The sequence below is a fragment of the Sciurus vulgaris genome, assembly GCF_902686455.1.
Source record: "Sciurus vulgaris genome assembly, chromosome: 1".
NCBI classification, from domain to species: Eukaryota; Metazoa; Chordata; class Mammalia; order Rodentia; family Sciuridae; genus Sciurus; species Sciurus vulgaris.
This window is the reverse complement of record NC_136461.1, coordinates 50,909,574-50,924,083: the sequence shown is the minus strand read 5'-3', so window position 1 is coordinate 50,924,083 and position 14,510 is coordinate 50,909,574. Positions and strand designations below refer to the sequence as shown.

Below are 14,510 nucleotides of genomic sequence, written 5' to 3'. Positions count from 1 at the left end.
CCCAGCACCCTCCCCCCCCCAAAAAAGAGAAAGATTATAGATAGAGAAGATGACCATAGACTGAGCGCTCATCAATTCTGTGTTGAGAGGTTCAGAAGGATCCTTGCACTTGGTTGAGCACAATTCAAAGTGATCTGCTCACAGGAAGAACACTCCAAGAGGAGCGCTTTCTCAGTACTTTAGTCGGTTCATAACTTCTGCAATCGCCACCATCTCAACAGTGTTGCCTCTTCTGTTTATTGACAGCCCAAGCCACGCACCCAAGGTCAAAGATCATTAGAGTTTATAAAAACTTCAGTCTATGTTCATCCAGGATTTATGACCACACTGCCAGTGCCCAGTACAATTTCAGGGACCCTATTCCCATTAACCAGGTTATGAACAGCCCCCCTGGAGCTTGTGGCCCACAGTGCACACAACCAGGTGCAGCAGCCGTGCCCTTACAATGTCTTGCTACCTTGGCCTCTGCCCTACAAAGGTCTGCTAATTTTAACATAATGAAGTCTTTCCAAAACCTCCTGATTAAAAAAAAAAAAAAAAAAAAAAAAAAAAAAAAAAAAATTCCTATTGATTATAGGTGTGAACTTTGGAGTCAACAGAAATGGGTCCAGATACTAGCGAGGCCTTTTCTCATTCCAACACATTTAAACTTCAGTCTCTTCGTCTGTTACAAATTGAGAAAAATTAGAGCAGCCACTTCAAAGGGATGCATAAGCACTGAACAAAAGAAGTCTGGAGGGTCAGCATACTTCACTCTGTCCTTTTTGCCTGGTTTGGACTCATTTTTGTTTCTAACTGCAACTTGCTCAGCTTGGGCCTTGGCTCTCCGGAGAGACTGCAGGCTTTATGGAAAGGCTGAGACTTCGATTCGGTTCAAATCCACCAGAAAATGAATGAAGAGGACACCATGGATCAGGAATCAGTGTGCAGAACAAAGATATACAGTTCAGCAAGCAAAGAAAACTCTCTGGGTGGCTTTGTTTGGGTCTGTTATTCTTCCTGTTCTGAAAAATGCTTACTTTATGGCAGGTCTGTTTTTGAAGTCATTTGTCATGAATTTGGGGGTTTTTCTTTTTTTTTCTTTCAATTCAGTCCGTGCATAAGGATCTCTGGGGCTGTGTGAAGGAGGAAACTTTAAAAACCTGAAATATAGGTTGTAGGCCCTGTGATTCCATTGTGAAGCAGGGCATTGGGAGTTAAAGGCAAGGAGGTCGAAGGAATAGAAGTCTATTTACAACCTAGTTTCAGTAGATCCTGTTTTCTCCCCACTGCAGTATCTAACTAAAGATTCACCCACATTTCTGAAAATAAAATGAGCGTCTGGCTGCAGTGTCTATAAGCAATTGACGCAGTATGTTTATATTTTATTTCTGTCAAAGGTGCAGAATGTTTTCCAGGTTTTTCTGCTCCTCTTGATTTTGTAAAGAAACAGGAAGAAAGAGGCCTGTCCCTGAAGCGGGAGGTTCTGGCCAAGAGCCCAGAGTCTTCCTTCTGGCTTCAGAAGGAAATGTGAAGATGGTCTGAGTTTTAAATGAAGACAGACAGGAAAACTTTTGTGCTCTGGAGTTTGACACCATGATCCTCAGTGGCCCCCCCTTCCTGCCATACAATAGTGCAGCAACTTGATGTTGGAAAAAGTTGCTTATGAATGTTTATTTGGCTCACTTATATTTAAAAGTTCGTTATGATGTGAATGATAGAACAGAGTCGCCTCTGCCTCAGCCAGTTGCATGAATAACTCTGCATGGGAACAAAGGGGGTTTTCTTGGCCACCTCTCGAGAATGTATAAGGTGAATCCTAAGAGAAGGAATGATCGATCCCATTTACAAAGTTTGCTTTTTTTATTATGGAAAATTTGTACAGTATACTGGAGGGAATGGTAATGAACTTCCAGGGAACCAGCATTCAGCCTAACAGGGACCAGTTGTGATCCATGTCCTTTTCTCTATATTCTCTAGACCCACCTCTATCCCGATTTGAAGAAAATCTCAGGCACAATGTAATTTTTATCATAAATAAAAAAGATTTGTTTTCTCATAAAATAAACCTTCAAAATGTATGAACTATTTTTTTTTAACACAACAATAGCCATTCCTACATTTAAAAAAGTTAACAGTTCTCAATGTTATTATATATCCAGTCTGTGGTTATTTCCTGGGTGTCTTATAATTGTTTTATTATTTTTAGTTAGACTCAGGATCCAAATAAAATCCATGTATTGTACACTTAATATGTTTAAATCTAATTTAATCATCTCTACCTTCCTTTTTGTCTTTTCCTTATAATTCATTGGAGAGACTGAGTCAGTGTCTTATAGAGTTTTCCAAACAGCTTATATTTCGCTGATCTCATCTTCCTCTGACTCCTATATGTCCTACAAATTTATAGTTAGTTCTGGAGACTTGATCAGATTTCTTGAGTGTTTTTGGCAAGACCACTGCCTAGATGGTGTATTCTTCTCAGTTGGCGCATAATGTCTGGTTGTCTTGTGTCTTGTGTAATATTAGCAGCTATCGATGATCATTATATGGACTCTTTAAGAAAGGCATATTGGCAATAGTCAAATTTTATCATTCCTCTATAATTTACTTAGCTGAAGTATTCTACAAAGAGAAGCTTCCCCATATCTAGTATTTGACTAAAATACAGATATAAACAGGAAAGGGGATAAGTGCTGGGTTCTTTTTCTTTATTTACCAATATTCAAAATAATAAGGTGATTCCCCCAGATCCTCCTAATGTATCTGTTTGACCAATGAAATTTTAAATATAACAAAATAAATTCATGGATTTTTAAATAAGTTGAACTGTTTTAACACACTGTAGTGATTATTATTACCAACGTTCAAATCATTCTGTCTTTGGCTGGGGGACTCCTCTTTCCATTAACCTACTGGTCCTGTCCCAGCCCTACTGGCCTTTGATGGTTTCCTTACATTCTAGTGTGACAAAACAATCTAGGTTTATTTTGTGATTTTCTGCCCCAGATTTGGAATTGGCTATTTCTTCAAGGATGCTGATTCCTTTGGCACATGTCCATGAGAAACAAGGTGACCATGAAGGAACTTTGTCCTCAGCTGCTATCCTTTTTTTAATGATCATTACTTTTCTGTGGGCTGGGTCAACATGTTCTGCTACTAAAATCCAGTATTTTTGTATTTTCCCCAATTTTCAGAAAAATACACTAAGTCAATGGATAGAGTTAAAATTATTTTAATTTTATATTTCTTTCATAATTTCTTCTTAAATCTTTTGGACCTGCTAGTTCTTGTGTAAAACTATGACTTACCAAAACAGTATAAAGCAATGTATGATTTTACACACAGTAGTATTATTAGTTATTTTCAGTTGAACAGATTGCTCACTGCAGTTGGTGGTTGTGCAAGAGTCTTGTGATGCATTGATGCCTACCCCTGCCCCAGGGCCCACAAACTGAATACTCTACTTTCCGCCTTTATTAAGGGCTGACACTGAAAGTGGTCACTTGGATTGAGGTCTTAGAGTTCTGAACCAGATCATGAAGATGCTGCTCCACAGGATGCTCAATATCCCTCCTAAAAGAAACCACATTAATAATTTAGTAGAGTTTAGTGTCAGGGGCAAGTATGTCTTTTTTTTTTAAACAGGAAAAAGAACACACAAAATTTGCTACCTGCCTAAGGCATGGGAATATTAGACTGCCAAATGTGTCTTTGGAAGGACTGAAAATTGCTTGGCAGATGTAGACGGTCCCTGGGGTTTATTGATGAATAAATGAACAGGGGTATGTCAGGTTCTGGGCAAGGGGAGGGAGAACAATGTTTCTTTTTAAACTTGAATGGATGACATATGACATGTAGTATTTTTTGTTTTGCCTTGGTTGCTGGGAAGCTTGGCTCTAAATGAGTGCTTGATGCAATTCTTTATTCCAGGTTCTAATCTCAACTATTGGCCCCCTTCCTAGAGACTTCATTTATTTATTTTTGGCACTCCGTGGTACATGCATTTTCCTTACCAGTAGCTTCAGACTATTTAAGGGTAGCATGGAGCACTGTAAGAGTTCTGGCATCAGACATATGGGGGTTCAAGTTGGCCGATCCTTGAGCAAATTGTTCCTCTGCCCTGCATCTTGCTAAATGATAATTTTGCAATACTTAGAAAGTTATTTGCAAAGTGCCTGGTACGTAGCATCTGATAAGTGTTAATAGTACATAACAACAACAATAAAAACGAGGCAGTACAATACAAATCTTAAATAACAAATAAATACTTTGTGTGCATATTCCTATAAAACCATTTTATCATTTCAGTCTATTATCCCAGAATGACTCCTATTAATAAAAGTCTATGTTTAAGTAATATGACATAGCAGGTTTTTGAGTACTTCATGTATTAACTTAGGCAAACACATGTTCCTGATGTGCATTGATGGAAAGGTTGCAATCCTCACAGCCCCAAGGTGGGAGGATTGTTTTCTCTATTCTACAGAAGAAACCACTGAAGCACAGAGAGGTCAGGTAACATGCCCAAGGTCAGAAAGATGGTGCGTGGGAGAGCTGGGGTCCACGCTCCAGCAAGCCTCCTGCACAGTGCTTAACCACATGCATTCCGCTTCAGTGTTTAGCGAGCCTCCCCACATGCCAGGCTCTGCAACAAAGGCATTACCTGCTGCATCTCCTCAATCCTTCCAACAACTCAGTGAGGGAGCCTCACTCTACTGGGAGGGCCGCAGGAGGCCAGTCACTCTCCCAAGGCTACCCAGCTGCTGAATGGCAAAGGAGGACCCCACACCTGGGTCGGTGGACTCCCAAACCCTCAGGCCTAGGCACAGCTCTTAATTCGTGAATTGTCCTTTGGACACTCTGCTTTACTTTAAAAAAAAAAAAAAATTGAGTTAAAATATACATAACACAAAATTTACATTTTAACCGTTTTTAAGTTCCAAGCATTAAGTGTATTTACATTGTTATACAACCATCACCACTATCCATTCCAGAAATGTTCTTTTTTTCCTTTTTTTGGCAGTGCTAGAGATTAAATCCAGAGCCCCACCTATGCTAGGCAAGCACTATACCACTGACTTACACCCCCAGCCCTCTCCAGAACTTTCTTTCATCATTCTGAACTGAAATCCTGTATTTAACAAACTCCCCATTGTTTTCCTCCCCACTATTCTGTCTTTATGATTGTGTGTTGGGGGGTGGGTAATGGGATTGAACCCAGGGGCACTTTACCACTGAGCTATGTCTTTGGTCCTTTTTATATTTTGTTTTGAGACAAGGTCTTGCTGAGTTGGTGATGCTGGCCTTGAACTTGCACTCCTCCTGCCTCAGCCTCCAAGTCACTGGAATTACAGGTGTGTGCCCCACATCTGGCTTTCTGTCTTCAAGAATCTGACTACTCTGGATATCTCATTTAGGGGAATCATATAACACTTCCTTTTATGTCTGGGTTCTTTCACTCAGCATAATGTTTTCAGGATTCATCCATGTTGGTAACACATATCAGAGTTGTCTTCCTTTCTAATCTGCTTTACTTTTATACTTACTGTTAAATGGAACACACAAGAAAGGAAGATCCCTTACCATACTGAAGGGCTGTTTGGGGGGAAGCAGTGGTTAAATCATTGACTCTAAAATAGATATCAAGCATGAAGTCATCTGCATAGGAAACATATGGTCAAGATTTAGGCATTACTCTCTCTAGGACTATGATGGGTACATCCCGTGAAAATTCTTTATTAATAGAATTCGTGGTTGAAGAACAAAAGATCTTGTGTGGAAAGGACCAAAAATGATGAATGAAGCCACAAAAACCCTTATACATATTCAACTTGACTCTTTAGGCCAGTGAGGATGCCAGATAGACTGTTCATGGCATTTCCTCCTCCTCATTACTAATGGCCAAGTTGCCAGTTGTGTCTCACAGCCCCATTTGTAGGGAAAACATGGCAACTGCAACAGAACCCGGAATGATTTCAAGTTCACTCAATGTAAATTTTTTGCCTTGTGAAGTAATATGTAATTATATGTGAGGCCTAGTGTTTCTTTTCATGACAAATGTGCCTTTGTAGAGAGATAACTATGTCAACAGAGTGTTGGGATCCATGGTACATGAGCAGGTGAGGAAGCACCTGCCGACACTGGGATCTGTCTCCTGGAGTGTAAACAGTGGCAAGAAAGAGCACTAGGAAAGGTCTGCCCCATCCTGGGATCATCTTATGGATCTGAGATGCCGTGACGTGATCCAGCTGATCCTAAGTGTTCATAATAAGTTTTTTTCACTAGTATCTAGAGACCACAAAGCAATAAAAAGTCAGCTTCTATCAATCATAAGCTACTCGAAAGCTTTTCAAGACACCATCAGTGTTTGGGGCTACTAGTCAAAGAAATGAATGATTAAGGCTTTGACAAAGCAACTCTATTGCTGGTAGACAGGCATTTTGATGTGTTCTCACCATTGCCATTGGGTTCCTTAGGAGTCAAACTCTGAGATAGGGACTGGTGTGAAGATGTGTATCGAGAGCACCAACAGGAACCACACAGGTAGAAGGGAAAGGAAGGGAACAGAGCGGACACAAGAAGATGTCAAGTTGTGTTGCAGGTCCAACATCCTCCATTGGTCCCCGCAGGGAATGCCACAGCTGGATTGCCCTGTCGGGGTTGTCCTGCACGGGTCATAAAGGCAGGCCCTCCTGCATCAGAGGTGGGCTGCCCCAGCAGGGCATGCTCTGGAGGAGCTGACAAGAGCTATCTTCTGAGGGCACTTCTACCAGCTGTGACAAGTCTTTGTTGGAAGGGGACCTGGGCAGCTCTTCTCCACATCTACCAAAATTACTAATAGGACCATTTTCACTCAGTTACGTTGTTAAGCCCCTCTAAGGGAACAGCTTAACTGGAGTAGAGAAAAGCTCCTGACACCTATTACCATCAGTTTCCTTCAGCTTAGCAGCCCCTTTCCAAGATCCAGGAGTTGAGAATTCAAGAATCTCTCTACTCTCTTGACTGGGTTAGTGGAGAAAATAAGTAATATTTTTAAAAATATATTTTTTAGTTGTAGATGGGCACAGTACCTTTATTTTATTTATCTATTTTTATGTGGTGCTGAGGATGGAACCCAGTGCCTCACACGTGCTAGGTGAACACTCTACCACTGAGCCACAACCCCAGCCCCAAATAAGTGATATTTTAATTAGAATGCAGGTAAGTCACTCTCACTGAGCAGGGGAGGAAAGGTGTTACAATGTGTGAAGAATTACTTGAATATACTACTTAATCATATTGATAAATTTTGCTTTTCAAAACTGGGGAAAAACTAACCTCTATTGGTGGGCTGATAGAAATGTGGATGATTAGATGGAACCTAGAGTGTGTAAGAGGAGAGATTTTCTTTAAGTCTTCAAAAACTTTGCTGTATGGAGATTCTCAAACATATACAAAAGTAAGGAGCATAATGTAAAACTCCCACGTACCCATCATCCTGACCCAATAATTATCAATATAAGACCAATCTCATTTCACCTGCATTTCCAGCCATCTTCACCCCTGCTGAATTATTTAGAGAAAATCCCAGACATCATAATATTTCATCTATAAATATTTCAGTATGTGTGCCTAAAATATAAAAACAAAACCCCATAACATCATTAAAATATTTTAAAAATTAACAACTTTGTAATTTTCATCAAATATCAATTCAGTAGCTGTTGTGGGCTTCCCTGTTACCTTAAAAATGCATTCCGAGTGCTCGTTAGAATCAGAGCCCAAGTAAAATCCACTTTATTGCTTGTCATTTATTTGTCAAAGAAGCCAGGTTGTCTTTCCTACAGACTGTCCGTGGTCCAGAGTTTGCTGATTGCTTCCCCACTGAGTTGTTTAACAGGTTCCCTCCCCCTGTGGATTCCGTAACTGACAGATGAAGATGCTGAATGGGAATCCAGGTATTTATTTATATTTGTATCTGGCAAGGCTATAGGTGGTAGTGTTTCTTTCCTTGTGAGGTTGGTAGCTTTGTCTCCTTTCTGTGATGTTAGTAACTATTGATCATTATCGGTCTCCATAGGTAGAGTAACTCATAGGGGCTGCAGAGTGAAGATCCTCCAATTCTTGTTCCTTAAGAATTATAAGCTGAGTTTTGAAGGGTTGCTCTTTCCTGTTCCGCGTTGCGCGGAGTCGACTCGTGGGTCTTTGGTACCCGAAAATTAAGAGCTTCTACTCACCCCAGAGACTGTACCCTGCAGATCTGTGTCAGATCTGTGTCACCATGCCACAAAATGAACATATTGAATCACACCGCTTTGGATATCGTTTGGATTACCATGAGAAAAAGAGAAAAAAGTAAAGTCGAGAGGCTCATGAATGTTCAAAGAAGGCAAAAAAACCCTGATTGGCCTGAAAGCTAAGCTCTACCATAAACAGCGCCATGCCAAGAAAATACAAATGAAAACGACTAGCAAGATGCATGAAAAGAGAAACACCAAACAAAAGAACGATGCGAAGACTCCACAGGGAGCAGTTCCTGCCTATCTCCTAGACAGAGAAGGACAGATTCGGGCAAAAGTACTTTCCAGCATGATTAAACAAAAGCGAAAAGAGAAGGCGGGAAAATGGGAAGTCCCCCTTCCCAGGGTTCGTGCCCAGGGAGAAACAGAAGTACTAAAAGTGATTCGAACAGGGAAGAGAAAAAAGAAGGCCTGCAAGAGGCTGGTTACTGAAGTCTGCTTCGTTGGAGATGGCTTTACAAAAAAACCACCTAAATGTGAAAGATTCCTGAGGCCAATGGGCTTTCATTTCAAGAAGGCCCATGTAACAGATCCTGAAAGGAAAGCCACCTTTTGCCTACCAATACTTGGTGTGAAAAAGAATCCCTCATACCCACTATATACAACTTTGGGTGTTATTACCAAAGGTACAGTCACTGAGGTGAATGTGAGCGAATTGGGCCTTGTAACACAAGGAGCAAAGTTATTTGGGGGAAATATGCCCAGGTTACCAACAATCCTGAAAATGAAGGATGCATAAATGCAGTCTTACTGGTTTGACATCTGTTTTACATTTCTTATAATTAAAGACTACAAATCAATCAGCAAAACCACCATTACTGTGATATTTCTGAGCATTACCAAACAGCCTTAAATATCTGCAGTCATTAAGAGAACTATTTATTAAACTGTTTAAAAAAAAAAGAAAAACACTAAAATGACCAAGTTTGAAAAAAAAAAAAAAATTGTAAGCTGAAACACTTCTATGAAGAGAAACTTCTCATCATCATTGTATGTAAGTATTCTAGATAACAAATAATGTATATATTACACATGTATATACAATGTATATGTGCATATAATATACATTACATTGTTTTATGTCATAAAATATATTAATACATTAAATATAATTAAAATATACAAAATCTTTATATTTTGTGTATTACATATATAATCAAAGTACCTTTTTTGAAGGAATAGTAGAACAAATTATTGATTCTTTTCATTAATTTACCAGTTCTCAAAGCAATCAAGTGGCTTCCTGGTATCTTCCAAAATAATGAAAGGAGTCCTTATAATAACTGTGTTTAAAGTCCTTTAGAACAGGACTATATGGTTATGGCTTCAACTGTATACAATTAGATTCAAGTACATTATTTGGTTCTATCTTCCTCAAATGTAGCAAGATGGAGAACCGTGTGTAGAATGTACTATTTCTCCATGAGAAGTATTTTCTTCTATCAAAAAATATTAGAAGGATAACCCATAGGGAAAAAAACTATCTTTAGGGGCAGAATGAAATATCATGGAAGGGGACAAGGATATATACTGTATTTTTATAGATTTGACTTCAGAATCAGGTTCACATTTTACATAATTGAAAGACACTAAATTAAATAGAAAGCTGTCCCTAAAACTCAAAAGAGCATAACTATGTCTGGTTTTCTTATTTTACTTTGTTTTTTAAATCTGTTCTAATTAGTTACACATGACAGTAGAATGCATTTTGGTTCCTCATACATAAATAGAGTACACCTTCTCATTCTTCTGGTTGTACATGATGAAGAATCACACCAGTTGTGTAATTATATATGCACATAGGGTAATAATGTCTGATTCATTCTACTGTTCTTCCTACCCCCATACCCCCTCCCTTCCCTTCACTCCCCTCTGCCTAATTCACAGTACCTCAATTCTTCCCTAGGCTCCCCCACTTATTGTGAATTAGCATGTGCATATCAGAAAAAAAATTTTGCCTTTAGGTTTTTGGGATTGGCTTATTTTGTTTAGCATAATATTCTCCAGTTCCATCCAGTTACCTGTAAATGCCATAATTTCATTCTTCTTTAAGGTTGAGTAATATTCCATTTTATATATATACCACATTTTTCTTATCCATTCATCTGTTGAAGGACATCTAGGTTGGTTCCACAGTTTAGCTATTGCGAGTTGAGCTGCTACAAACATTGATGTGGCTGCATTACTATGGTATGCTGATTTTTAGGTCCAAATCGAGGAATGGGATAGCTGGGTCAAAGAGTGGTTCCATTGCAAGTTTTCTGAGAAATCTCCATACTGCTTTTCAGAGTGGCTGCACCAATTTGCAGTCCTACCAGCAATGTATGAGTGCATTTTTCCCACATCCTCACCAACACCTATTGTTGCCTGTATTCTTGGTGTTTGTTCTTTGAGGTGAGATTGTGTTGCCCAGGCTGGTCTTGAGCTCCTAGGCTCACACGATCATCCTGCCTCTGCCTCCTGAGTGCTGAGACAGCAGCTGAGCACCAAACGCCCGACTAAGAGCAGAACTTTTGAAAATGACTTCTACCACTCAAAACTGGAGGGTCCGCAGCAGTTCATATGACCCCAAGAAGACAACTGCCTCCTGTCTGAAAGTGGGTTAGTTATAGTGACTCCCTCATTGTCCATATGATTCAATGATGCACATCAAACACGCACCCGGCACGAAGCAAGTGCCCAAAGAAAATTAGCTATGATTTGGGAGTCTCTCTAAACGAAATAATTTGGAAACAAGTATCCATTTTATAGAATTTTCTTTTTTTTAATTTTTTTTTTATTGTAAACAAATGGGATACATGTTGTTTCTCTGTTTGTACATGGCGTAAAGGCATACCATTTGTGTAATCAGAAATTTTCTTTTGAGGTTTTTCAAAATAGCTAAACATGTAATTTACAAAAATTTAGTTTTTCAGAAATAGGTCTCTTCCAGACTTGGGAAGGGGAATAACTGTCTCTTCTGGCCCAGCACAGAGAATCTGCTGAGGGCAGATTCCACCTCAGTCCAGTGAAGAGGAGGCAGAGGAGCTTCCTGCCTCCCTGAGTGGAGAGAAACTTCTAGAACACCACACAAGAACATATAAGGAATGCTTTCCTTGGTGGAGAAAGTGAGACCTGACTGGGAGGAATTTTCCTCTCACCAGTGACCTTGGTTCAGCCCAGTTTCACTTTCCTCACCAAGGAAGGCCAGGCTTCCTTCTAAAACTTTCCTCCTCCGTGACTCGTGTACTTAAAATGTTGTCTTTTCCTGTCATGAATCTGAGGAGGTCACTATGTGGTGCCAGGGATGTTCCCCAAAGTCTTTCCTGTACCAAGATGTCTCAGGATGACAAAATAAGCACTAAAGTAAATTGGAACCACATAAAAATGTCTCATTAAACCAAGACAGATGACGTTAGACCTAACTCCTGCTCCCTTTACCTGAATTCCAGAATGATGCTGGTACCCCAAAACCATCGACATAAGGGAAAGTGGTATGTGTGGTGTGCGTGTGGGGTGGGGTTGCAGTGGAAAGAGACAATGGCTGTAACCAATTACAGTTAAAATACTGAACATTGGCAGATTTGTAAAAAGCATATGACCATGTCAGCACAGGGTTAGGGACCTTCCTGTGGCCTTGGAAGGGCCTTGGCAAATGAGGGACCTTGTAATTTAAGCTTTGTTGGCTTCATGTTAAATCTGCCATTGCTTATCAGGAAAGCTCAGTTTTCAGGAGGATTTTCTGGGAAATCCTTTTATAGAGCAGAGCCTCATTTCTCAATTTATTATCCTGTGGGTTGAGGTATTTCCGTGTCCAATTTTCTAAAAAGGGAGCATCACCTGTATTTAAGAGCTGAAAAGTATACATGATGGCTGATGGGACTGGGGGTGGCAGCAGCAGCTGCTTCCAGAACAGCTTTGAGAGTAGAGCAGCCCTGGCAGGGCAGGCCTAGGGCCACAGGTCTGAATGGGGAGGCAGCCACCTAGGGAGTAGAAGCACCTCAGACACAGGATGAGGGCCTCTAATGACTGCAGCAGTTAACAAGGTCAACAATGGCAGGAAGGAAGGTTCCTGAACAACCTCCCCCTCCCAACCCCCACATCACAAATCCTCTTCCTCATCCCCACCTCCAGCTCCTCCCCCTTACCAGACAGCTATATTTACAATGAATGGGTTGCACTGGAGATGTTGGATGCGTTCCCATTACGACCTTACTGACCGTCTTTCTGTTATCAGGCCTTGGGCCACCAGCCAGGAGAAGCACCTGGTATAATTCTGTTTTTCTCTAGAGCCCTCAAGTCCTCTGGGAGTGTTCAGACTCCGCATTCCAAAGAACCAACGAAGAGTGTTATTGTAGTTAGTCCTCTCAGACTTGGGCCCAGGCTTATGTTTTTATGTTTACAAATGGTTAAAAGGTTTAGTTTCCATTAAATCAGTTAAAATCATAGCATTCTAAATTCCACCTAATGTTCAAGGTAGCTGCTTTAAAAAATGAATGATTTCAGAAAATCAGGAAATGACTAATGAATTAATTGGAAATTATTATGGAAATTAATGACGCTTTCAGAACTTCCCTGGTGAGCTCTGTAACAAACTCCCTTTTCTTCAAATTTCAAAAAAATCTCCTCAGAACATGGCCTGAAGATGCATATCTCTGCAATGAACAGGAGGTTTGAAAATGTACCCTGCTTTTGCAGACTTTATTGCTTTTCAAGATGGAAATTATTTTAGCTATCAAAAAAATAAAAATAAAAATAAGAGGACCACTACCACTTATTTTCTCTTTAATTCTTAGTCCTTCAACAGAAACACAATGAATCAGTTGGGTGCTTCTCTTTTTTTAATTTTTAAATTTAATTTGTTCTAATTAGCTGTACATGACAGTAGAATGTATTTATACATTTCAGTGGGGGTGGACTTCTTAATGGCTTCCTGTGGTCGTAGGTCGAATGTGGAACTTTCAGAAAGAAGCAGTGAGATTGTATCTGTATTTTCATAAGGACCGGGTGTCATGCAGCCTACCCATGAACAAGACTTTGTGAAGCATATGGGTGGCTGCAGGAATGGCTCTCATAATAACTACATTTATGCAATTATTTGTTTACTGGTCGTTTTCCCCACTAGAGTGTAAACTTCACATGGACAAGGTTAGATATTTTTCTAGTTCTCTTCCATATCCCTAGACTCTAACACAAAATAGATGACAAAGATATATGTTGAATAAACGCCATCAAGGTCTCAACAGGTGATAAAAAATATAACAGTTTCACATTTTAAAAGTCAGTATTTTGGTAGGAAGGACAATGCATTATTCTTGGGTACCCTTTCATTTTGAAATAATTTCAAACTTAGAAAAAGTTTTAAAAGTTTTTTCAAGAACCAAGAACTCCTGGATATCCTTCATCCAAATTCCCCAATATTACATTTGCCATATGTATATATAATATAAATATTTATATATTTGAGGGTAATTTGCAAACAAGATGTTGTTTTACCCATAAATGCTTCAGTGTGTAATTCCTAAATACAAAGATATCCTTTTACATAAATACCCCACAATTGTTAAAGCAACAAGATTAACAGTAAAATAATACCATTACCTAATCTATAGACATACTTCAACATTTGGGAGTTATCTTTTTTTTTTTTTTTTTTTTTTTTGCGGTGCTGGAGTGGAAGTTATCTTAATAGTATCTTAAATAGTAACACAAGGATAATATTTTAGAATTCAAACCAGGATTACAGATCGCATTTAATTATCATCTCTCTTTAATCTCCTGTAGTTTGGAACAGTTTTGGTCTTTCTTAGCCCTTCATGTCCTTGACAATTGTTAAGTGTACAGGTCAATTATTTCGCAGGATGTCCCTCAATCCAGGTTTATCTGATTTCTGCTCATGGTTATGTTCAGATCTTGCCTCTTTGGCAGGGATACCAGGGACATGATGTGTGTCTTCTGCGTATCAGGAGGCACATACCAGTCTGTTCCATGACTGGTGATGTTAACCTTAATCCCTGGAATAAGTTGGCACCTGCCAGACTTCTCTACTGTACAGTTACTTTGTAACTAGTAAATAATTTGTGGAGAGATACTCTGAGATCATATAAGTATCCTGTTCCTCAGAAAACTTTCGACCACAAGTCTTAGTATTTTCTGACAATTTTTGTTTGAATTATTACTATGATACTTGCCAGTGATTATCTAACTCCATCCTTCAATCTATTCTACATTTGTTAGTTGGAATTCTGTTTTAAGACTATTTTTGGTCTC

The 14,510-nt window shown here is 39.4% G+C and overlaps 1 protein-coding gene across 1 annotated transcript; it reads left to right on the top strand.

Annotated features, from left to right (window-relative positions):
• The first annotated feature begins 8,278 nt into the window (after nucleotides 1-8,278).
• On the top strand, nucleotides 8,279-9,158 carry LOC306658962 (ribosome biogenesis protein NSA2 homolog). Its single transcript, XM_079136234.1, has one exon. The coding sequence runs from the start codon at nucleotides 8,338-8,340 to the stop codon at nucleotides 8,998-9,000; it is 663 nt and encodes a 220-aa protein (XP_078992360.1). The 5' UTR covers nucleotides 8,279-8,337; the 3' UTR covers nucleotides 9,001-9,158.
• Nucleotides 9,159-14,510: the final 5,352 nt, after the last annotated feature.

What these genes read in the sequence shown, in the direction of transcription:
- LOC306658962 (XM_079136234.1), top strand. Translation starts at nt 8,338, where the DNA reads ATGTTCAAAGAAGGCAAAAAAACCCTGATTGGCCTGAAAGCTAAGCTC.